Source organism: Adiantum capillus-veneris, chromosome 23 (assembly GCF_014529385.1).
Source record: "Adiantum capillus-veneris isolate H3 chromosome 23, ASM1452938v2, whole genome shotgun sequence".
Taxonomy (NCBI): Eukaryota; Viridiplantae; Streptophyta; class Polypodiopsida; order Polypodiales; family Pteridaceae; genus Adiantum; species Adiantum capillus-veneris.
The window spans coordinates 14,065,896-14,089,891 of NC_140953.1; the positions used below are offsets into that span (position 1 = coordinate 14,065,896).

General features: G+C 43.3%; 1 protein-coding gene across 2 annotated transcripts in view; it reads left to right on the forward strand.

Moving 5' to 3' along the window:
* Positions 1–3,020: 3,020 nt before the first annotated feature.
* Positions 3,021–23,996, forward strand: part of FLK (RNA-binding KH domain-containing protein) — a 34,971-nt gene continuing 13,995 nt past the window's right edge. The window contains exons 1-5 of one of the 2 annotated variants that reach the window (XM_086497708.1): positions 3,021–3,174; positions 3,258–3,580; positions 3,709–3,958; positions 4,463–4,602; positions 4,678–5,043. In XM_086497708.1, coding sequence (XP_086353834.1) covers positions 3,272–3,580; positions 3,709–3,958; positions 4,463–4,602; positions 4,678–5,043 — 1,065 coding nt within the window. In that variant the 5' untranslated portion in view covers positions 3,021–3,174; positions 3,258–3,271. Of the gene's footprint in view, positions 3,175–3,257; positions 3,581–3,708; positions 3,959–4,459; positions 4,603–4,677; positions 5,044–23,996 lie in introns of both variants that reach the window. The other variant, XM_086497707.1, reaches the window with a different exon arrangement.

A 23,996-nucleotide genomic window follows, 5' to 3' on the forward strand; every position in this document is an offset into this window, starting at 1 on the left:
TGTTGTCAATAGATTAATTTCTCTCTCTTTTGAAAGTATTGTCGATGCTATCTAATTAGGTGTTATGCTTTTTGTTGCTCTCTCCACCCAAGCACTCTTGTAATTCTCATTAGGAATCTATTCTAATGAAATGCCCACTATGTTCATGCTAATTTCCGCTACACATAAGTTATTAGGCCATTAAATGTTACACTTAACAACAACATCGAGGTGTGTGTACTTCCGTCGAACAACAATCAGAGTGGGGACAACAAGAACTCAACCAAAGAGACAAATATGGAAGGTCTTACGACCTGCCTGTGTGGCAGTGTCTCTATGCATACAATTGGGACATAATAACAACAATCAGAGTGGGGACAACAAGAACTCAACCAAACAGACAAATATGGAAGGTCTTACCACATTCCCGTGTGGCAGTGTCTATATGCGTACAATTAGGACATGATAACAACAAATGACAAAACTATGACAGGAAATTGTTGCTGATTAAAAAAAATCTTTGAAGCCTTGTACCATGTTCTTGAAGGTTGTTTGTCATGTATCCAAAATATATTGTAATCTGCTTTGTCAAGAGGTCACTAATTTGACCACTATGGCGTACACACCCGTGTGGCAACCCACAAAAACAATATCTTGTCGGGCTTGGTACCAGGGTACTCGATGATGAGATTCCCGTGACCAGCAACATAGCCAACGTGATTCAAAATAGGAGTACCACCAGCTTTTGCGCCCAAAGGGCTCCATGCTAATCACCTTTTCTTGAGCCTTTCTACACCACCGTTGAGATTAAACACTTCTAGGGGCTTCAATATCGATATGCCACCCGTTGTACAACATTTTGATATGTTGTAAACATTGTCAACATCTTGCTTGCTGCATTGCCAAGTGATTCTCCAACTTTGCAACATGCTTTGAAACACCAATGTGCTTAGTTAGTGGCCACTGTCTACTATAGTTTAGAATGCCTTCCACATAATTGCTTGCCGAGTGGTCAATCGCGTGTTGAGAAAGCACCGCCTAGAAGTGTTTGGATATGCCACCCTTCTCGCCTACAACCTGCAAACGACGGCATTTTAAAACGCCATAGCGCGACAACCTCCTGGCGCTCTGATTGTAACCCTAACTTCAACATCTGGTTGACATAACTTTGATTGTGAATTAGGTTTTTCTTGTGACAACTTGGTTTAGTACTTGTATGACTTACTGCATCACAATATAGATTATATGGAAGACTCGAATGTGCTTGTATATTGGGCTCGCAACCTTCCCCTACATCTACTTTCGTGATTGCTATATGGTAAGAGTTGCTGTAGAGGATTGCAACTATGGAGGGTGAAGTCGGAGTACAGCCATGGAAAGATGAGCGTGCAGAAGAACGAGGGAGAGAGACTTCAACGAGCAAGAAGACCAAAAAACAACACGCTTTTATTGATTGAACTTCTTACATATGTATAATTAGACTAAAAAGATATCAACCACCCCTTGTACCATGCAAAGTCCATAAAAAGGAGTGATCAGAATTTGTCACTGATTGGGTAGCTTCCGATGGGTTAAACCAAACTGGGCTTGTTGGGTTGAACCCAACAATCCCCCCTTCACACCCAAACCACTCACAATAGGCTTAGTACAGACCGTGGAAGAGTCCAACAAACCACCTCAAACAATGAGTAGAAGCCCCCTCTCTTGACAACAACATCGGTGTGTGTGTACTTCCGTCGGACAACAATTAGAGTGGGGACAACAAGAACTCAGCCAAAGAGACAAATGTGGAAGGTCTTACCACCTCCCTGTGTGGCAGTGTCTCTATGCATACAATTGGGACATAATAACAACAATTAGAGTGGGGACAACAAGAACTCAACCAAACAGACAAATATGGAAGGTCTTACCACCTTCCTGTGTGGCAGTGTCTATATGCATAAAATTGGGACATGATAACAACAAATGACAAACTTAAAAACAAAACTATGACATGAAATTGTTGCTTATAAAAAAAATCTTGAAGCCTTGTACCACGTTCTTGAAGCAAATCTTTGTTGTCTGCATGACTTTCGATTGATCCAAAATCTATTGTAATCAGCGAAGTCACTAATTTGACCACTATGGCACCACAAAAACAATATCTTGCAAGGCTTGGTACCAGGGTACTCGATGATGAGATTCCCACGACCAGCAACATAGCCAACATGATTCAAAATAGGAGTACCACCAGCTTCCGCACTCAAAGGGCTCCATGCCAGTCACCTTTTCTTGAGCCTTTTCTACACCACCGTTGGGGAGGACGGCGTTTTGAGATGCTAGGTTAAACATTGCAACGTAACCACTGCTGGGGGCTTCAATACCGATATGCCACCCGTTGTACAACGTTTATATATGCTGTAAATGTTGTCAACATCTTACTTTGCTGCATCGCCATGCTATTATTGATTGAACTTCTTACATATATACAACTAGAGTTAAAATAGATCAACCACCCCTTGTACCATGCAAACTCCAGAAAAAGGAGTGGTCTGCATCTGTCTGTGATTGGGTAGCTTCCCACAGATTAAACCAAACAAGGCTTGAACCTAACAATTGCTACATACTCCTTTTAGCAAGTGGGATACATCAATAGGCTCCTCTAGGGCAACAGAGGGACAGAGAGTACTCCTTTCTTAGCCTGTGGGCACGTTCCTTAGTATTTTTTAGTATGGATCATGGCTACATTACGTGGCACTATGCACCTCCATGGTGGTTCATATGCACTCATCCCATATCTCCCCTTGATGGATAGCTAGTACACACACGGCACTCCTCTACCCTATGGGGAGATAGCCTTTCATTGAACACAATATATGGTCTCACATGACGCTCTTCTTACATGGAAGAGTGAGGGAGGCACAACTCAAGGGCGATTGATTTGTGAGTCGTGACCTATATGTCTACCACATTCATTGTTTTGTAGCATTTGAAAAGGCCATCAGCAGTGTGCTGTTAGTTTTCTTTTTCTCTGCGATATCTATTTTAGCCAAAAAATATATTTATTCTCTGTGAACGAATATCGATTTAACTATTTATGGGGTTTACAGTTCAAAAAGCCCTAAGAGACGCGCGGTGTTCAAAAATTTGGCAGTGTAAATTTCTGCGGTCGTCTGGGCGAACTCCTTTGGCCGAAGCTCAGCTGTTCTGCTTCAGGTAAGAGAGAGAGAGAGAGAGAGAGAGAGAGAGAGAGGTTTTGTGGTATTTTGCGTATACACAGAGCCCTTCTTCTTTCGCAGATTAGAGTTGTAAGATGGCAGCTGCAGTTGCGGCTTCAGGAGGCAGCTTACAAGGGCCTTTGACAGAGCCTCAGGGAGCTCCAGGAGTTGACACAGCAGGGGTCCCTTCAGGGCAAAAGAGGGCTCGCGAGGATGAGGTAGTTGCTACAGGTGACAAGAAGTGGCCAGGATGGCCAGGGGATAATGTGTTTAGATTGGTGGTTCCTGTTTCCAAAGTAGGAAGCATTATCGGAAGAAAAGGAGAGTTTATCAAGAAAATGTGTGAAGAAACTCGGTCGCGAATCAAAATTTTGGAGGGGATACCTGGAACTCCTGATAGAGTTGTAAGCGAGAAAAGCTACTCCTTGTTTTCTTTGAGCTTTGCCTCTCTGAGGTTGCAGAGATCCTTCTTTTTGCATGTTGGATGGGCCAAAAGTTTTCTGAAAGCTCGATTGTTGTTCATGTCATGTAGGTTATGGTGTCTGCAAGAGAGGAACCGGAGGGGTTGCTTTCTCCTGCCATGGATGGCTTGCTCAAAGTCCATAAACGTGTTATAGATGGCTTGGAAAGTGAAATAGATGGTTCTGCCATGCGGACAGGATTAGTCTCAACAAAACTTTTGGTTCCGGTGACTCAGGCTGGCAGCCTAATTGGGCGACAGGGCACAACTATCAAGTCTATCCAGGATGATTCTGGTGCAATCGTGCGAGTAATCTCTTCAGGTAAGTTGTTTTCTGACTTAATGAAGGTTGGACTGCATTTTTTTTTTTTGAAGTAGGAGATTTTGAGACATAGGCTGAATGTACAAGAAGTTAGTGGCAAGAATTTCAATGTTAACATGAGCATTAGTGCTACACAAGGCTGGTGAGCACATCTCATGAACTCATGTGGCATGTTTATGTTGTGGAGGTTTTTGTCCATCATCTCTCTAGGTGTGTATGTACGAATGCATAGATATATGTGTGTGAGGGTATGCATAAAGTTTGTATGTGTGTGCACACACAAATCAATATTTCCAATGTATGTGTTGGTGATGGGTTGTGTATTTGTTCATTACCAACATTGATCATGAGTTGCTGTGCTTTTGTAAAATCTCTGCGAAGGTGAATGGGCTTGGGATGGTTAATTTTGTGTGCTATTCAGACATACGTTTGCTACTTTTGCAAGCTGTTTTTGGAATTTCTAGATATATGTCTTACTTTTATCTCCTGTTTGTGTATCAGAAGAACCACCTATTTGTGGACTTCAAGATGATAGAGTTGTGGAAATTCAAGGTGAGGGGCCAAAGGTTCAAAAAGCAATGGAACTGGTGGTGTCTCATTTGCGGAAGTTTTTGGTTGACCGCTCCATATTGCCTTTATTTGAAGTGAGTGTCATTCTTAACATTTTTGTAGAGTGAATAACATTGAAATGAAGCATAACATTATGCCCTGACATTCAGAGGGCCGTTCAATCTCAAGGCCAACAATCGCTGCCTCAGGGAGCATGGGGTCATAGTTCTGCAGCTTCTCTTCATGGTTCTTCAGGAGGGGGACTAGGTGGCACATCTCATTATGGGCTGCCAGGTTCTGGGGTTTCTGGTTTGGGTGGCACATCTCACTATGGAGCCCCAAGTTCAGCTGGACCAGGATTGAGTGGTGCATCCCATTATTCCACTCCGTCATTCCAACATGAGAGCTATTACCCACCTGCAGATAACTTTGACTCACAAAGTCACCACCATGGAGTTTCAATATATGGTAGAGACCCGAGCCTTGGGGGTATCAACACTCAACTATCGGCACCACCAGCCCCCGTGATTACACAGGTTTGGTTCTTTTCTTTCAAATCAAATGGGCACTTCACTTGGATAGACTTCTATTTTTATGTTTTAAATTCTTTCTAAAAATCTGCAACATGCACTGATGGTGGTCAAAAGACCTATACCTTGATGGTGGTGAAAGGACTATAGGTATAGGTCTTTTGACCACCCTCAGTGTTAACATGTTTTTGAGCTTTTTTACTGATTTGCATAGCCGTCTCAAATGGGGTTTGAATGTTTTAGTTTGTTGAAAGTCCAGAAAGTTCGAGTTGCTTGCTTTACAAGAAGGTGATGACTCAGTAAAAGGTTTGAGCAAGGTTTGAAGCTGGTTGAGGCTTTTTCTTTGTAGAAGATTTATTGTTGCATGGAGACAAGAAGTGTGCCCTGGAGGCTGCCGAAGTCATGGCATACCTGCCTCGCAAGCTCTTCTACAGGTTGCTTCGCAGTTAACAAGTCGTTGGGGTTAAAGAAAAGGCGTGGGCTGCTAGCTAAGTTGTGATCAGCAGCCTAGACTTTGCCCATGAGTGATGTCTCTATGCACTACTTATCTTCTCTAAGGATTGTCTTGGCCCTTCTTGCATTGAAAACTGCATTGTGAGCTGATTCTTGGTTCTTGTACAGATCAATTTGGGTGGTAGGTTTTTTAATCGTGTTTTTTTCTGTTTGTTTGTAGCCAGAAAAGCTTTTATAAGAGATCCTCCCAACATGGGTTTTAGTAGCTTAGGCAACAGCAGCACGCATTGGGCAAAGATTTATTTAGTCTTTTCTTTTGGTTGCACAAAAAAGTTAATATTTATCTTCCCGCATTTTTGTATCCGCTATTACTTCTTGCATGTGTTCTTACCTATTACTTGAGTAGAAGCCTCTTTTGATATTGTTCTTGCTATGACTTGCGTGCTACATGATTTTTCGTTAGTTAGCAAGCTGTTCTCTTACTGAAAATTTTGGGTAAACATCCTTTTGTGTAAAGAAGGGGTAGTTGACTAGCTTATCTTCACGCTATCATGATGCCAAGGCAATCAATGGAATGGGAGTATTGTTTGTTTTAATCATTATAAAAATTAGAGAGGCTTTTTACGGGTGAAAATAGGCATTTTAGTTTATTGTTTTGTTGTTGTGATTGTTTCTTGTTTGTTTGAAATGGTTTTTTGTTACTTGTCTGTTGCGTATTGGGGTGTTACGGTGTGCTTGGGCTTGTGCTTTCCTCTATCCAACAAGTTTTGTGCCGACGACTTTCATCTTGTGGGTCCAAAGCATTCTATACTATCTTCTTGGAGTTTCCCTCTTCAGATTTGGATTACAAGAGATATTTTCAGCAAGTGGACTGTGCTTTACAGTGGTTGAGCCCTCCTTTGCAGCTCCGGTTTAGTGCTCTTGGCTCTTTCTTATGGTTTCCTTTAGTAGATCTCTCAGTGATGCCAATTGCTTCTTCTGTGTCATTTTTGTCATTGATTGCTTATTCAACTCGTTCCTATGTGGTTATCTTTGTCTTTGGTGTGCTGTTGCAGAGAGTACTTGTGGTGGGGAGTGCCATTTCCCTCTTGAATAACAGGTCTTGAGTTCAACTTTCCTCGTCAGATAGATCTTTAAGGTCTCTTGGGATAGTTTCCTACCACGTAAAAACAATCTTTTTCTTCTTCTCCTCCCCTTGGCTTGCCAAATTTTCATCTCTCTAATATCAATTTTTTTGGAAAGGATGAGTGTTATGTCGTGCTTATAGAAGAGAAGGTATAGCTAAGACACCGTCGGGATGGGCGTATGGTGTCTGGGCGGGCATAGTGTAAACCTACATTGGCCACTTTTATAACAGGGAGGCCAAGGCCTCATTTGTAGTTATCGACCCCCACTGACAGAGTGCCAGTGGGGAGCATGTGAGGCTAGGAGTGCGTGAGGTCACCTCGAGGAGGTGAGGCCAGGTGGTATGGGACGCTTGGGCTTATAGGTGCTCGCCTACGTCCTTGGACACTGGCCCAGCACGGGGGTGTTGCCGGATGGTGGCCATGGTCGGGTGGTTCGTTCGACACATGTTTGTAGGTGGTCCGTGTAGTCAAGATATCCTCTCCGCGTATTCGTTTCAATGAGATGGCTCGAAAGATCATTATTTTGGAATTTCAAGAATTCTAAAAAGGACGAGATGACTAGATGGAATCTGATTGTGGAAGTGGATTTGTGCTAATGCATGCTGGAGAATCTACTATGTAGTGGGGATGGTCATTGGCATGCATGCATGAAGCTAGTGTCTACTCAAGAATCGGATTTCTTTTCATACGTGTAATTGGGGGCGATTACTCTCTTCTAAGGTGGGATTATGCCACGACTTTGTGACTTGGCATGATTGTACCGGAATTGAAGAGGGAGAGCATTAGCGGAGCCGACTCAAATTAGAGTTCTGTATGCGAAAAGCGCGATGCAATTTGCAACGGGAATTGCAAGCTGCTAATGTGGCTTTATATATACAAGGTGATGTGGTAGATTTTAGTAGTTGATCCTTATTAATTGAGATGATTAAATGTCACGTACACAATTAACCCTATGTGCATGTGGACAAGCTACTTCATGACAAGGGTTCAGTTCAGCTTAGGAAGTGTTCTGGCACCTTTGTGAGTCTGTTCGCAGGCCGTGCATATCCATGCACTTAGAGTAATTGCATTTCCTCTGGTTGCACACAGCATGATTATCAGATTACAGTTGGTACCCATCAGGAGCATTTTACAGTGCATAGAACCCATTTTCCTTATTTTAGCCATTTTTCACTTATTATTATTAAGTGACTTTGTTGGGAAACTGGGTAAGGAAATTTGGCTAAGTTAATATATAAGAAAGCTAGAGCTAGTACTTTTTGGCAGAAGAGGCACAGGGATCCGGTGTCTGGCAATGCACCTTCTTAGCAAGACCCCCGGCAGGAACTCTCAGCTTTTTTCAGCCATCAAGACAGCCTAGCGTTTTCAGCATTTGCAGATCAGTCCCAACGTTTTGCAACTTGCAGATCAGCCTGGTGTTAGCAGATTCACAATAGATTCCCTAGCGTTTTTGCAGCAGAAAGCAGATAAGCCTATCGTTTTTGCATTTGCAGACTATCATCAGCGTTTGCAGATTCTCGACGACAAAACCATTCATTGCATCAACGTTTTGCATTTTCAACAGTTAGACTCCGCATCACAACCCCCAAACCTCGTAGATCTCACCTTCCTTGAGCAGATCCTCGTCGCACGGTCAGATCAGCCTGCGTATGCAGATTTAACCCGCTATTCGTAGATTTCCGCATCTGTGTTTTCAGCGCATCGTCGTCGCTCGTCACCGACATAGAGTCAAAATTCAGCAGATACAAGATTTGCAAATCTCAGCACTCAGCGTTTTCAATTTTCAGCCCGTCTCGTCGTCGTCATTATCGTCATCAACATCGTCGGCCAGACCTTTGCATTTAGACCATTGTAGAGATTTGTGCAATCAATAGTAGACCGCCCTCGCCATAGAGAGTGGGGCCCTTGGAGGAGGGTTTGACAACATTTTGGTGTTGTATTCTTCTCTCTCTCTCAGTCTCAGCACCTTCATTCACAGTGTCTTCCACTTTGTTTGTGATCATTGCACTCTCTCACTAGAGGAACAGAAAGCTCTCCCTTCTGTAGTAAAAGGAACCCTTGAGCATAGTTCGGAGCACTCATCTTGAGCAAAGTTCAACATTCACTTTCGTTGCACCTTACATTGGTATCAGAGCTTTGGCAGTGTTCTGTATCACTCAATGAAAGAACCACAAGATTTTTTTTTTTTTTGCTTGTTGCGGTCGCACATAACCCAAGTCCACTTGGGTGTGCTGATTCCTAATCGTGCTTTTGAAGAGTGACAGGAAACCCAAGAAAGAAGGGCTTGTCTAGCCTCCCCTTGTTTCTCTTTTCACTCATTGAGAGCGGACCGTGCATTAGCGGCCGACCAATCGACGTGAGGTGGGAAAAAGCAACCTTGGTGTGAGCGCAAGGCCTTGAAGGGGTGCGTCTGTAGGAAAGAGTAGAGCTCCGGTAAGAGAAGATCCTTCTCTAACACAGATTACAAGCTAAAGAAGAACCTCAAGAACTCAAGACCCTCAAGAACTCAAGACACCCAAGAACCCAAGTTCCTCGTGAACTTAAGAACCCAAGACTTCAATGTACGGTCCTCACCTGAAGCGGAATGGATACTTCGCATAGAGGTGATGAGCCTGGAGGTGGCGCAGAAGAATTTTCCCCAGCAACAGGACCTACCCCTTGCCCATCTACGCCAAGGATTGCACCAAATCCTATGGAGGCTTTGGTCAAGACGATGATGGACATGAAGATATGACAAGAAGCGCAACGCGCTGCCTTGGAGCGCGAGCGCGAAGAAAGAACGGCAGCCTTAGAGCGTGTCACAAACAGGAGCGCATAGCAATATAAAATCCATTCAGATAAATAGGATTTATCACTTTATGTAACTAAGTCAGACTTTGTAAATAATTAATTTATTTACGAGAAAAGAATTATCTAATTAGTTGTGTGCACACCAGAATAGACCTAGCAGTTCCAAGGCCTCAGGTGAGCCTAAATGTGGGCTAGAACACCTCAGAGGGACCTTAGCAGAAATTACCCTGAAGCCCTAGTGATTGGGAAATCGGGTCTTCAGAAAGGGGTAAGCAGTAGCCTCAGATTTTAGGCTCAGAAAAATACGCGCGTCAGTACAAGCACATGAATGAGATGGGGTCCTTAGAACAGTGACCCTAAGGCTAATAAAGCTAATAAAGCCTTAGGGTAAGTTTCGTGAAATTAAATTTAACGGTCCGTGCTCGGGCGAGCGGCCGGACAAGTGTGAACAGGTAAAGGCGATGCAGTGCCGGTGCGGCATTGCGCCGGCAGACCTTTGGTGTTCTCATAAAAGAATCATTGGTAGCAGTTGTTAGTTAGTTGCACATTTTTAATTAATGAGCTAGAAGTTTTTAAAGTCAAAAGTAGAATGGTTTTTAAGTTTTTAAAGTAAGTGTGTCAAGTGGCACACTTACCAATGCAAACTAACTCTCTCTCACTCTCACTCTCACCCTCTCTCTTCCTAGCGCCCCCTCTCCCTGATGGCTATTTAGGAGCCCCCCCTCCCCCATTTTCAGGGCTGGCAGTGCACCTACCCCCCCTAATGTGAGCGCGCTCTACGCGGTGGAGCCCTCCATTGAAGCTTGAGAGCAGCCCCTTGCGACATATGTGGTAGCCTTGTGCTCCCATTGTCAAGAACAAGGGATCTCACAGTCATAGACACCTTCTGGTGAAGTTTCATCGCGAGAAGCTGCCGTAGATGCTCTCTTAGCAGAGTGCGGCTGCTGTAATTCTCTGTTTTCAGCCCCTAATCACCTCGATTAGGGCTGTTTTCTGCAAATCAGCCATAGAAATTCTCTTCTCTTTCCTTATCCTAAGTCTACACCAAGTTTGGCGCGATTCCATCGCGAAGAAAACCTCTGTTTCGGCGTAGGGGTGTGCACAGGTAAGAATTTCAGGTTATGTACAGAAAATTACAGCAAGCATGTGTGTGTGCATTTTGCTTGTTTTCTCTTTTGTGTTCGATGCATGAATGAACGAGCATGAAGGCAATACATAACGGAAGATGGACTCTCCTCTGTGAGAGCTTCCGATGAGCTGTTTTGGAAGATAGACTCTTTTTTCGAGAGCTTCCAACCAGTCTCGCAGAAGATGGGAAATCCCCTAAGCAGAAAGAAAGTGGAAACACTTTCTCAGTCAGTAGTCAGAACAGAACAGAAGAAAGAATAGAGGACGGGCGTATGCCCCGTTCCTGTGCTTGTAAAGATTCTCCCTTAGTAATAAAGATATTCTCTTTATGGGGGGGGGGACCAGCCCATCTTCTGGTCCCCAATGAAGTGTCAAGTTTTCTCGCTCCCTTTAATTCTCTTGAGTATTTGAAGTGCAATTAAACGTCAGTTTACGCTTCCGTATTTTTGTGACACTTTATATGAAGCCAGAGGATATAGAGAGAAATCAATAGAGAGAGAGATAGAGAGTGAGAAGATCGATACAGTACTGGGGATCAGAAGATGGGCTGGTCCCCCCCCTCCCCCCCTTAAAGAGAATCTTTTATTAGGGAGAATCTCTTTTTTACTAGCACAAGAACCGGAGAAAACCCCTCCGTTCTAATTCTCTGACTTGATGGTCGTTCCTTCTTGTAAGGGAAATCCAAGAGACCAGCTCTCAATCCTTTTTTTGTTTGTACTCGGAGTCGAGACTCGACATACAATTTCCAAATTTTGTTCCCGGAATTTCCAAGCGTAGGCCGAAGCCTTCACGCTTCTCCTTCGCGATGAAGTACCTGCAAACACACACACAAACACGGGACAACAATTCGTATGGCGAATCCACAATAGATACCTGTCGCTCTTTCGCGGGAAAAGCAACTTCTGTGCTTCGTAGTCTCGCGATCTCTTGCGTCTTCTGGCGACAGAGTCTTTCCTTGCTGGCGCTACAACTCTTCCTCTGAGTGGAGGCATGTGGTGCTTTTATAGCTCCCTGACCACAGCAGGAATAGCTGAGCAGAGGTTGGCCGCGTAGAGATTCCATTGTTTTTTTTTGTTTTTTGTTGCGCTGCTCTACCCGAAATAGGGAGAGAGAATTTGTTGGTTGGTTTTGTTGCTTTATTTTCTAAGTGGCTGCCCACTTATTAAGTGGATGGCCGGCATATTTTAAAATTGGTCTGAACCTCCCCAAAAACTCAATAAAACCTTGTAAGTTAAAAACAGTGCTTTTCACAGCACTTCTCAGGCGTCCCTGGATGCAACTACATGCACAAATGCAATGCAGACATAGATTCCTCGCGGGAAAGCGTTCGCTCTTTCTAGAAAACTCGTTAAAATATTCCGCTTTTTAAGAAAAGCTTCTCAGAACCCATCTTTATTCTTGTGCTTGCGTCTCTACGCATATTCCTCTTTTCCAGTTCGGATCTCCTCTCGATTATGGATATCCCCTTTCCGATGCACCTGTCACCCACCTTGTGACGCATCAGGAATACCCATCACCTAGTCCTTTCTTACCGAACTTACAATACAATCCCCTTCACGATGCTCTATGTCATCCATCCTATGACGCATCAGAGATGTCCGTTCCCGGATGGTCGGATACTTCTTACTGATGCTCCTTGTCACCCATCCGTTGTGACGTATCATAAGTTCCCGTTCTTGGTGGCCTTATAAATATTCCCTTTTTACAGTGCTCTTGTCATTACTTTGAATGACGCACTAGGGATACTCTGTACTCGGATGTCTCCAGTTCAGTGGGAAAAACCTCACTTAAAATTCCCATAATTTATTTAGAGTTATTTTTCTTTGCGTTCTAAGCAAGAAAACCCTCTTACTTATAAATCCAACAATTCATTCAGAATTATTCTTTTGTCAGATAAAGCCAATTTAGCAACATCTCTCTCACTTATAAACAATTATCCTCAACTATAGAGGTCCAACTGAACTGTCCGAAGAGAAACCGGAAAAATTTCAAATCTTGCTCAATGGTGAGTTGAGCTAGTCCTTTCTCAAAAGAGGACTTATAAATTAAATTAAACAAAAATTCAATAATTCAATACTTACCTTATCAGTTCTTGTCCGTCCTCTAATACCTCGAGGATATCCTTCACCAATCATAAACTTACGAGCCGTGTAAGAACTCCTCATTTGCGTCTTTCCAAGAGATCGGAAGTTTCCTAATTCGAGAATCTCTTAACTCAATTCCACCTTCTCAATCCCGAGAAGAATAATCCTCCTAGAGATCAATCTAGGTATCTGTCCTTGCGCATAATCTTGCGCTATTAGTCCTAAGGATATTAAACCTCTTATGTCCTCCCAGATAGGAAATGCCCAGTCATAGAGCATTAAGCTCGATGTCTTTCTTTCACAAATAGAGTTTGCGATCACATTAAAGAAGGTTCTTGTTCAGGGCCGTCGCTCAACGTAGGCGGACGGTTCCAATCCGAAGATTCCTTGTGCACGGCGACACTTCTTTCTAATCTCTTCCTCTTGCGAGTTATTACCACTAGTAGCGTTTTCCACTACTTGCTTTGACTCGCTCGCGTTCCCATTGGACAAACCGATCCCAATCTTCTTGGATGCCTTCCTCAAAGCGTAGATGTAAAGAAATTGTCGGAAAATTCAGCCTTGAATTGAATCCAAGTCTTGTTGTAAGTTCCTTGTAGAGCTTTGGTATACCACGAAGTACTTGTAATTCCCCTTGAGGTGTTTCGTCACATGCCTCACCTTCGACGCTTCTGAGAAATTGCCATTTGCAAAGGCAACCTCAAAGTGTCGAATTAAAGCGGTAGCTTTCAGGACATCTTCTCTTCCGTCACAAGTATCAAACTTGACCGGAGTGTTCCTAGGTCTAGAGACCTCCTTCATATCCTTCCCGAAATAACGGAATTTCTTGGTGTATTGAGATTCATGGATATGTCCTGGGTTCTGAAGGATCTTGAGCATTCCGCTCCTCGAATTCTCTAGGTTCTTGAGCATCATGCTCTTGTCGCCTTCTCAGAGAATCCCACGTCTTGTGTCGACTTCTTTTAGAGAGAAAAATTTTCTCAACTCTGTGAGCTTTTCCTGCAGGGCTCAGGGTTTCGTCTGCTTACTTCTCTCTTGGCTTGTCATGGCTTCTTCCCCTATCTTTCTAGAATCGTCCTCCTTTAGAGAGAAAGAGAGGAGACCATGCTCTGATACCATTGTCACAAACAAGAGCGCATAGCAATATGAAATACATTCGGATAAATAGGATTTATCACTTAATATTGAAGCCAGAGGATATAGATAGAGAGAGAGATAGAGTGAGAAGATTGACACAGTAGTGGGGACTAGAAGATGGGTTGTTCCCCCCCTTCAAGAGAATCCTTTATTAGGGAGAATCTTTTTTTACAAGCACAAGAAGCGAAGAAAACCCCTCCGTTCTAATTCTCTGAGTCGATGGTCGTTCCTTTTCGTAAGGGAAATCCGAGGACGAGCTCTCAATCCTTTTTCCGTCTGTACTCGGAGTCGAATTCCGTTCCTAGAATTTTCAAGCGTAGGCCGAAGCCTTCACGCTTCTCCTTCGAAATGAAGTATCTGCAAACACACACACAAACACGGGACAACAATTCATATGGCGAATCCACACTAGATGCCTGTCGCTCTTTCGCGAGAAAAGCGACTTCCGTGCTTCGTAGTCTCGCGATCTCTTGCGTCTTCTTGCGGTAGAGTATGAGTGAAGGCATGTGGTGCTTTTATAGCTCCCTGACCACAACAGGAATAGCTGAGTAGAGGTTGGCCGCGTAGAAATCGTGGCCTTATTTTTTGTTGCGTTGTTCTACCCAAAATAGGGAGAGAGAATTCATTGGCTGGTTTTGTTGCTTTTTTTAAAAAGAGGCTGCCCACTTATTAAGTGGACGGCCGGCATATTTTAAAATTGGTCTGAACTTGCCCATAAACTCAATAAAACCTTGTAAGTTAAACAATGCTTTTCATAGCACTTCGTAAGCGTCCCTGGATGCAACTACATGCACAAATGCAATGCAGACATAGATTCCTCGCAGAAAAGCGTCTGCTCTTTCCAGGAAACTCGTTAAAATATTCCGCTTTTTAAGAAAAGCTTCTCAGAACCCATCTTTATTCTTGTGCTTGCGTCTTTACGCGCATTCCTCTTTTCAGTTCGGATTTTCTCTCGACTATGGATATCCCCTTTTCGATGCACCCGTCACCCACTTTGTGACGCATCAGGAATACCCATCACCTAGTCCTTTCCTACGAACTTACGGTACAATCCCCTTCATGATGCTCTATGTCACCCATCGTATGACGCATCAGAGATGTTCGTTCTCGGATGGTCGAATACTTCTTACTGATGCTCCTTGTCACCCATCGGTTGTGACGTATCAGAAGTACCTGTTCTTGATGGCCTTACTTTTCACAGTGCTCCTGTCATTGCTTTGAATGACGCACTAGGGATACTCTGTAAGTCGGATGTCTCCAGTGAGAAAAACCCTCACTTAAAATTCCAATAATTTATTTAGAATTATTTTTCTTGGTGTTCCAAGCGAGAAAACCCTCTCACTTATAAATCCAACAATTCATTTAGAATTATTTTTTTGTCAGATAGAGCCAACTTAGCAACAGAGCGTGAGCGTGCTTGGCGGCTTAAGAAAGAAAGCCAGAATTGGATCGCGAACGCGAAGAGAGACGAGTGGTGTCACGTGAGACATCCAACCCTATGTGTCCGTGGACAAGCTACAGCATGATTAAGGTTCAGTTCAGTCAAGTCAGTCTAGAATAGGAAGTGATCTGGCACCTTTGTGAGTGTGTTCGCAGACCGTGCATGTCTAGACACTTAGATTAGATGCATATCCTCTTGTTGCACACAGCATGACCATCGGATTCCAGTCAGATTCCATCAATAGCATTTTTATAGTGCATAGGCCTATTTTCTCTATTTTTGACATTTTTCACTTATTATTTTTAAGTGACTTTTGTTGGAAAGTAGGAAGGCAATTTTGCTAAGTTGGATAAATAGAAACCTAGCGCTAGCACTTTTTGGCAGAAGAGGCAGCAGGAGCACCTTGCTCAATAGGCAACTTCTCAGCGAGACCAACACTCGCAGCAGCCTTAGCGTTTTCAGCCGTTTGAGGACCTAGCGTTTTTGCATCAGATCAGCCTTGGCTTTTTGTGCACAGCAAATCAGCCCCGGCGTCATCACGACACAGTAGATCAGCCTAGTGTTTTGCATTTGCAAAACAACCGACGACAGGAGAAGACCATTTCAGCCCTAGCGTTTTTGGATTTGCATCATACCCCAGCGTTTTGCAGATTCACCATGACGGAACATCAAGAACCACCAGCGTTCTCAGTTTTCAGCCTTTACCTCTTGCAGATCAAGTCCCGAACCTCGTAGATCTCACCTTCCCGTAGCAGTTCCTCCCCGCACGGTGGGAATCGGGATCCGTCGAAGTTTGCAGTTTTAGCTCGGAAAACGGAGATTTCAACATCTGCGTTGTACCGTGATCATCAACATCGTCATCGACATAGAGTCAGAATTCAGTAGATAGAAGATTTGCAGATTTCAGCCCTTAGAGTTTGCAGATTTCAGCCAGTCTCGTCGTCGTCCTCATCGTCGTCGGCAAGTCCAAGCATTGTAGATATTTGTGCAATCATAAGTAGACCGCTCTCGCTATAGAGTGGGGCCCGTGGAGGAGGGTTTACAATGTTTCTGGTGTCGTATTCTCCTCTCTCTCTATCCCCTCAGTCTCAGCACCTTCATTCATAGTGTTTATTCACTTTGTTGTGTCCCATTGCACTCTCTCACTAAAGGAAGGGAAGGCTCTCCCTTCCGTAAGTAAAAGGAACCCTTAAGCAGAGTTCAGAGCACTCATCTTGAGCAAAGTTCAACATTCATTCCGTTGCACCTTACATTGGTATCAGAGCTTTGGCATTGTTCTTTATCACTCAAGGAAAGAACCAAAGAACCACATAAATTTTTTTGCTTGTTGAGGTGGCACGAACCCAAGTTCGCTTGGGTGTGTCGATTCCTAATCGTGTTTTTGAAGCGTGACAGGAAACCCAAGAAAGAAGGGCTTTATCAGCCTCCCCTTGTGCCTCTTTTCACTCATTGAGAGCGGACCCTACACTTAGCGGTTGGCCAATCGACGTGAGGTGGGAAAAAGCAACCTTGGTGTTAGCGCAAGGCCGCCAAGGGGTGCGCCCGCGAAAAAGAGCAGAACTCGGGTGAAGAGAAGATCCTTCTCTAACACAGATTGCAAGCAAAAGAATACCCTCAAGAATCTCACGAACCTCAAGACCCTCAAGAACCCAAGAACCCAAGAACCCAAGACCTGCAAGAATCCAAGTTTCTCGTGAACTTAAGAACCAGAGATCATAATGCTTGGTCATCACCCGAAGTGGAATGGATACTTCGCATACAGGTGGTGAGCATGGGAGTGGCGAAGAAGAGTTTTCCCCACCAGGAGGTTTTCCCGACCCTCCCCCTTCCCCATCTACGCCACGAGTTGTACCAAATCCTATGGAGGCGATGGTCAAGTCGATGTTGGAGATGTTGGCACAACAACAAGAAACGAATCGCGTTGCAATGGCACGACTAGAAAGAAAAGCAGAACAAGGAGCAATTCGCATTGCCTTGGAACGCGAGCGCAATGAACAAAAAGAAAGAAAAGCAATACAACAAGAAGCGACTTGCATTGCCTTGAAATGCGAGCGCGAGGAATGAAAAGACAAAAAAGCACGAAGAAAGGAGGAGGCCGAAGCCAGACGAGCTGCCTTGGAGGCCGATCATGAGGTTCAAAGAGACCTACGCACTCAAGAATTGGTTCGACAAGTTCTTGCCTTGAAGTCTGAACCGTAAGCGGGGATGCAGACTCCAACAACCCGGTCACAGAGAAGTTGACTTTCAGTAAGTATGATGGTAAGATGGATGCTACGGTTATTCATTCTTGGTTGCATCGATTTGTTGGGTCTAAAGGCCCTCTTATAGCCTCTCTTACTCATTTATTCATTCTTTTATACTTGGGTGTGTTCACACCCAAAGGCCATTTAAATGGTCATAAGTTTGCACCCTTACATAATAATAAAACATAGGGCTTTTAGTTGTGCGCCCAAGAAACACAATAAGAAATCGTACGCTCTCTCCCTCTCTCTGCACAACGCTCGTGCTCTCTCTCTCTCTGCTAATGGGTTCTTCTACACCCATCGCTAGCCCCTCTATCACTTCAAACTAATAAGAAATCATACGCTCTCTCCCTCTCTCTGCAACAACGCTCGTGCTCTCTCTCTCTCTCTCTCTCTCTCTCTGCTCGTGGGTTCTTCTACACCCCTCGCTAGCCCCTCTATCACTTCAAACTGGTATCAGAGCCAAGTTCCCTACTCCCGCGCACATTCCCTCGCAAGAAATCTTCATTTTCTCTCTCCCGTGCAGTTTTCTCTCTCTAAAAACAGTAAGCGCAGGTGTCTTCTCTCTCCTCCCCGGACTCAAGGAAGACAATACCTCAGCCCACAAGTGCTTATATGCTGAAAACAGGTGGTCATTTCGGGCTGTTTCTTTGCAGAAACAAGTTTTTTTTGTTGATTACAGCAAGCACAAGTGTTACAGGTACATTTGGGACACTTTGGGCAACACCAATCCACCCGGAGAATTGGGGGTTTTGCCCTATTTGCTGAAATTTCAGTAAATTTATGCAAGTTGTCACTTTAAACTTGGGGGTCTTGCACATTAGTGCAAGATTATTCAAGTCTACGCCTATAGGTGTAATTACAGGAGAAATTCTCTAGGATTCGAGTTGAGAAATTGAGGGCTTTTGCTGATTTTTCTGAAATTTCAGTAAATTGTGCAGTAACTTCTGGGGCTTTTGCAAATGTGATGCAATTCTGGACATTTTGTGTCATGTATTGCAATTTGTGGTACAATTGAGCAGAGTTTGAGACCTCTCTCACATAAATAGGAGGTTTATGTGACAATAAACACATGTATTTACTTGTGGATGCTTCCCATTGAATCTATGTATTGTTGAAAATACATTTTGCAGCAGCTTTACCTCAATTGCAGGTTTGAGGTTGTTGCAAATGCACTTTGGTTTTACTGCTGAAGTGGGAGCATTCATGCACAGGATGTATGCTTCATGTGTGTGCTGAAATTTCAGTATTTACTACTGAAATTTATCTCTTTTACTGTTATACACTTTGGATAACGTGTTTGTAACCCAGTGTTACGTTTCCTTGCACTTCTATAGTGTTCTCTGAGCCTGTAAGAGGTTAAAATTGCAACTTGCAGCCTGCTATTATAAAATTACAGCAGTGAATTTTTGGTCTATTTTGCATCGAAATGGCTTTCAATGCATCTACAAGTAGCAGTGAGTCAAAGTCTTTGATGGAAATCAAAAGATTTGATGGCACTGGCTTTGATTTGTGGAAGGAAAGAATGCAAGGCATTCTATTCCTTAAAGATTGCGAAGATGCATTGCTCGCAGCAAAACCTGAAAACTTGTCAGATGCAGATTGGATTGGGCAAAGATGAACAAAAAGGCTATTGCTTATATCAAAATGGTTGTGTCAAATGATGTGCTTACTGATATTAAGCGTCTTGACACTGCACATGCTATCTGGCAGAAGTTGACTAGTTCGTATGAGAATAAAACTCTTGTGAATCAAGTTCATCTCATGTGAAAACTTGTAAACATGGAATTGGATGAGGCAAAGCCTGCATCTGAGCATTTGAATGCGTTTACAGGTGTTTTGAGTCAACTTAGGATTCAGGGTTGCAACCATTTGATGACAAGTTGAAAGCTATCTTTCTTTTGATGACTTTGCCTGACAGTTGGGAAGTGCTTGTTGTGTCATTGTCAAACAATGCTGCTTTAACCTATGATGGTGTAAGAGGCTCCATTCTCAATGAGGAGATTAGGAGGAAAGCCAGTGGTGAAGGCAGTGGCACAGCTTATCATGTAAGGGGCAGGTCAGAGAAAAGGAACAATGTAGCTAACAGGGGCAAGAGTAGAAGTAAGAGCAAGGGAAAATCTCAAGATATAACTTGCTATCAATGTGGATGCAAAGGGCATAAAAAGCTTGATTGCAGATTTTACAAGCAAGAGCTTGAGAGGTAGAAGCAGCAGCAGGGTAAGAAGAAGAAGGATGCAAAAGATGTTAAAGGTGATGATGACACCTCCTCTTCTTCCAAGGATGTTGGCAAGGCCAATGTGGCCTCTAGTGTGGTCATAGAGGATATTGTTGATGTGGACGAAGCACTTGTCGTAGCTTCGAGTGTCTTTGATGATGTTGTAGCTATGGCAAGTGATATGTATATTACGAAGCCAGATCTTATTGACGCTTTGCTTTCAACACATGATGGGCTGTCCCAGTCTTGGATAGTAGACAGTGGTGCCTCATTCCATGTAACTCCTTCTTTGGAGTCTTTTGCCACATACACTGCAGGTAACCTTGGTAAAGTTTACTTGGGTAATAACTATGCATGTGACATGAGGGTGTTGGCACCATTCACTTGGCTTTGGAAAATGGCCAAGAACTTGTTTTGCATGATGTTAGGTATGTGCCTGACATTAAGAACAGTCTGCTATCAGTTGGGCAGCTGGATGTAAAGGGCTTCTTCACTACTTTTGGTGGTGGCTCTTGGAAAATACAAAAGGGTTCTATGTTGATTGTGAAGGGCAGCAAAAGGGGAACTTTATACTATTTGCATTGCAAGGCCTTACCTGGCAAGTTTGTTGCTATGGCTGAAGTTCATTGTCCAATGGAACTTTGGCATAAGAGACTTGGCCATATGAGTGAGAAAGGACTACAGGTTCTCTCCTCTCTTGGGAGATTTGATGTAAAAGGTCCTTGCCTTGAATTTTGTAAAGATTGTATCTATGGTAAACAAGTGAAGTTCTCTTATTTGTTTGGTGTCTCTAAAAAGTTGCATGCTCTTGATTTAGTACATTCAAATGTTTGCACTATGCCTGTGAGCTCACATGGTGGTGCACGCTATTTTGTATCTTTCTTTGATTATTTCAGTAGAAAGACTTGGGTGTATGTACTTAAAAACAAGAGTGATGTTTTTGACGCTTTTAAAAGATTTCATGCTTTTGTGACCACACAAAAGGGTCTCAAGTTAAAGGCCATAAGAACAGATAATGGGGGAGAGTATGTATCACGTGAATTTAATGGTTTTTGTGAGATGTATGGTATTAAAAGGGAGTTAACAGCCCCTTATAATCCATCATCTAATGGCGTGGCTGAGAGATATAACCGCACAATTTGTGAGAGGATACGTTGCATGTTGTCTACAACTAATCTTCCGCAAGAATTTTGGGGAGAGGCTTTGAAAACTGCAGTTCATGTATGCAACCGTTCTCCAAATCGTGCTTTGGACAATGGCATCCCCGAAGAGGTTTTGTTTGGCAAACTTGCTTCATATGACCATTTGCGTGTTTTTGGGTGCAAGGCATTTGTACATGTGCCTGTAGATCAGAGGACTAAGCTAGACATGAAATCCATCAGAGGCATCTTCATGGGTTATTGAGATGAGGGTGAGATGGGTTACAGAGTATGGTTGCCTGATTACAGGAAGGTTGTATGCAGCCGAGATGTAGTATTTAATTAGGCTAAATTGCTCCAAAATGCTACACATGTAGACCATGATAAAAAGAGGGTCAAATTTCATAATGACAAGCCCGTCATAAAGCCTTTCTTGGCTGAAAATATGGTGCCTATTGATGCTGAAAATGAGCAGCAACCATTTGTGCAACAGCTAGAAGAGAATGGACAGCAAATAGATGCACAAAATGGGGTAGAGCACAATGACCAGCAGGCTGAAAATGATTTACAGCAGGGTATAAATGCTGAAAATCAGCCGCTAAATGATAACGGAATCATTCCTAAGGATGTAGACCCTTTATCGGCAAATGTAGATCATTGGGTGAGGAGATTTACACGTCAGAGACGTCAACCAGAGAGGTTTCAACCATCTTTGGATTGTGTTTTGTTGACTGATGAGGGAGAGCCTCTTACATACAAAGAGGCCCAGTTTTGTGACGACAAAAGTAAGTGGGAGCTTGCTATGAAATCTGAGATGCAATCATTGTATGCAAATAATACATGGGAGCTTGTGCATTTGCCCAAAGGTAGGAAAGCTATTCCTAACAAGTGGGTTTATAAGATCAAATGTGTTGATGACAAACCCAAATACAAAGCGCGTTTAGTTGCTAAGGGTTATGCACAGAAGAAAGGCATTGACTTCCAGGAAATCTTCTCACCTATAGTGAAGATGTCTACTCTCCGTGTGTTGTTTGCTCTATGTGCTATCTTGGATTTGGAGCTTGATCAAATGTATGTGATCATTGCTTTCTTACATGGTGTCTTGGATGAGGAGCTGTGTATGTTGCAGCTTGAGGGCTTTGTCATTCCAGGGAAAGAGCATTTGGTATGCAAACTAAAACGCAGCTTGTATGGGCTGAAACAAGCTCTTAGACAATGGTACAAAAAGTTTGATACTTTTATGCTCAATCATGGTTTCAAACGCAGTCAAGCAGATCAGTGTCTTTACACTAAAAAGGCTCCTGATGGTAGTCTTATTGTGCTAGTCCTATATGTGGATGACATGTTGATTGTTGGCAAGCATAAGGAGACTTTGAATGCTTTGAAAAAGGAGCTGAATTCAGCTTTCTCGATGAAAGATTTGGGTGCAGCTAAACATATTTTGGGTATGCGTATTAGGAGGGATAGAAAGAAGCGTCTTTTATTCCTTTCTCAAGACAAGTACATCAAGAAAGTACTTGAGAGATTTAATATGGCTGATGCTAAACCTCTTGGTGTGCCCTTACCTACGCACACAAAGTAGCAAGCTTGATTGCCCAAAAGATGATATAGCTGCTGATGCTATGAAAGGCATTCCTTATGCTTCAGCTTGTGGTTCATTGATGTATGCAATGGTTGCTACACGACCAGACATTGCTTATGCAGTGGGAATTGTTAGAAGGTTTATGTCTAATCCTGGCAAACCACATTGGGAGGCAGTGAAGAGCATATTCAGGTACTTAAAAGGTACGCTGGACACATGTATATGTTATGGCAAGGGTACACTATCATTGCGTGGATTCTGTGATTCGGACATGGCAGGTGATCATGACACTAGAAAGTCTACCAGTGAGTATGTATTCACACTTGCTGGAGGTGCCATTTCATGGTGTTCAAGGTTACAGAAGATTGTGGCACTGAGCACTACAGAGGCTAAGTATATTTCAGCCACAGAGGCTTCTAAGGAAGCTATTTGGCTTGGTAGGTTGGTAAGAGACTTTGGTCTTCTTGCATATGCTCCAGTGCTTGGTTGTGATAGTTAGAGTGCTGTATGCCTGGCTAAGAATGCCATATTCCATGCTCGTACCAAACACATTGATGTGTGGTACCATTTTATACGACAGGTATTGGATGATTGCCTTGTCACACTGACAAAGGTCAAGACACAGGATAACCCTGTAGATGTTCTGACTAAGTGTCTTGCTAAGACACAACATCAACATTGCTTACACTTAGTGGGAGTTACTTAAAGGTACCAAATCGGGCCTTTAAGTGGGAGGTTGTTGGGTCTAAAGGCTCTCTTATAGCCTCTCTTAGTCATTTATTCATTCTTTTATACTTGGGTGTGTTCACACCCAAAGGCCATTTAAATGGTCATAAGTTTGTACCCTTACATAATAATAAAACATAGGGCTTTTAGTTGTGTGTCCAAGAAACACAATAAGAAATCGTACGCTCTCTCCCTCTCTCTGCAATAGCGCTCGTGCTCTCTCTTTCTCTTTGCTCGTGGATCCTTCTACACCTATCGCTAGCCCCTCTATCACTTCACAATTTAATTCTTATTTTGCGACATCTAAGAAGACAGGGAATAGCAAGGTTTTGACGGTTATTCATTCTTGGTTGCTCAATTTAATTCTTATTTTGCGACAACTAAGAAGACAGGGAATAGCAAGGTTTTGAGGACCGCTATGTACCTTGCGGTGATGCCATCAATTGGTACCACGCATGGCAAGAGGCACAATTAGCCGCGCACCTAGAGGAAACCGACGAATTCACGCCCCTTTCCTTCAATTGGGCTGATTTCCAAGACAAGCTCAAGGCGCAGTTTATGCCACCTCAGTACCTCGCACGATTGAAGGACGATTGACGCGCTCTCAAGTAAAATTGTATGCCAGTTATGTCCTTCTCTAATCATGTTTTGCAGCTAGGTACCCAATAACGCAAGTCGGATGATGAGCGTAAAGCAGCATTCCTTTACAGATTGGACGAGTATATCAAGTACGATGTCGAGGTGCTCGATCCAGTCGATCTCGACAAGGCGGTAACGATTGCTCTCGCACAGAAGATGAAGCACAACAAGGAAAAGCCTAAGGAAAACAAGACTTCCACAAGTACCTCTCAGACTTCTGAGAATCCTCAGAACGATAAGGAATGGTAAGAA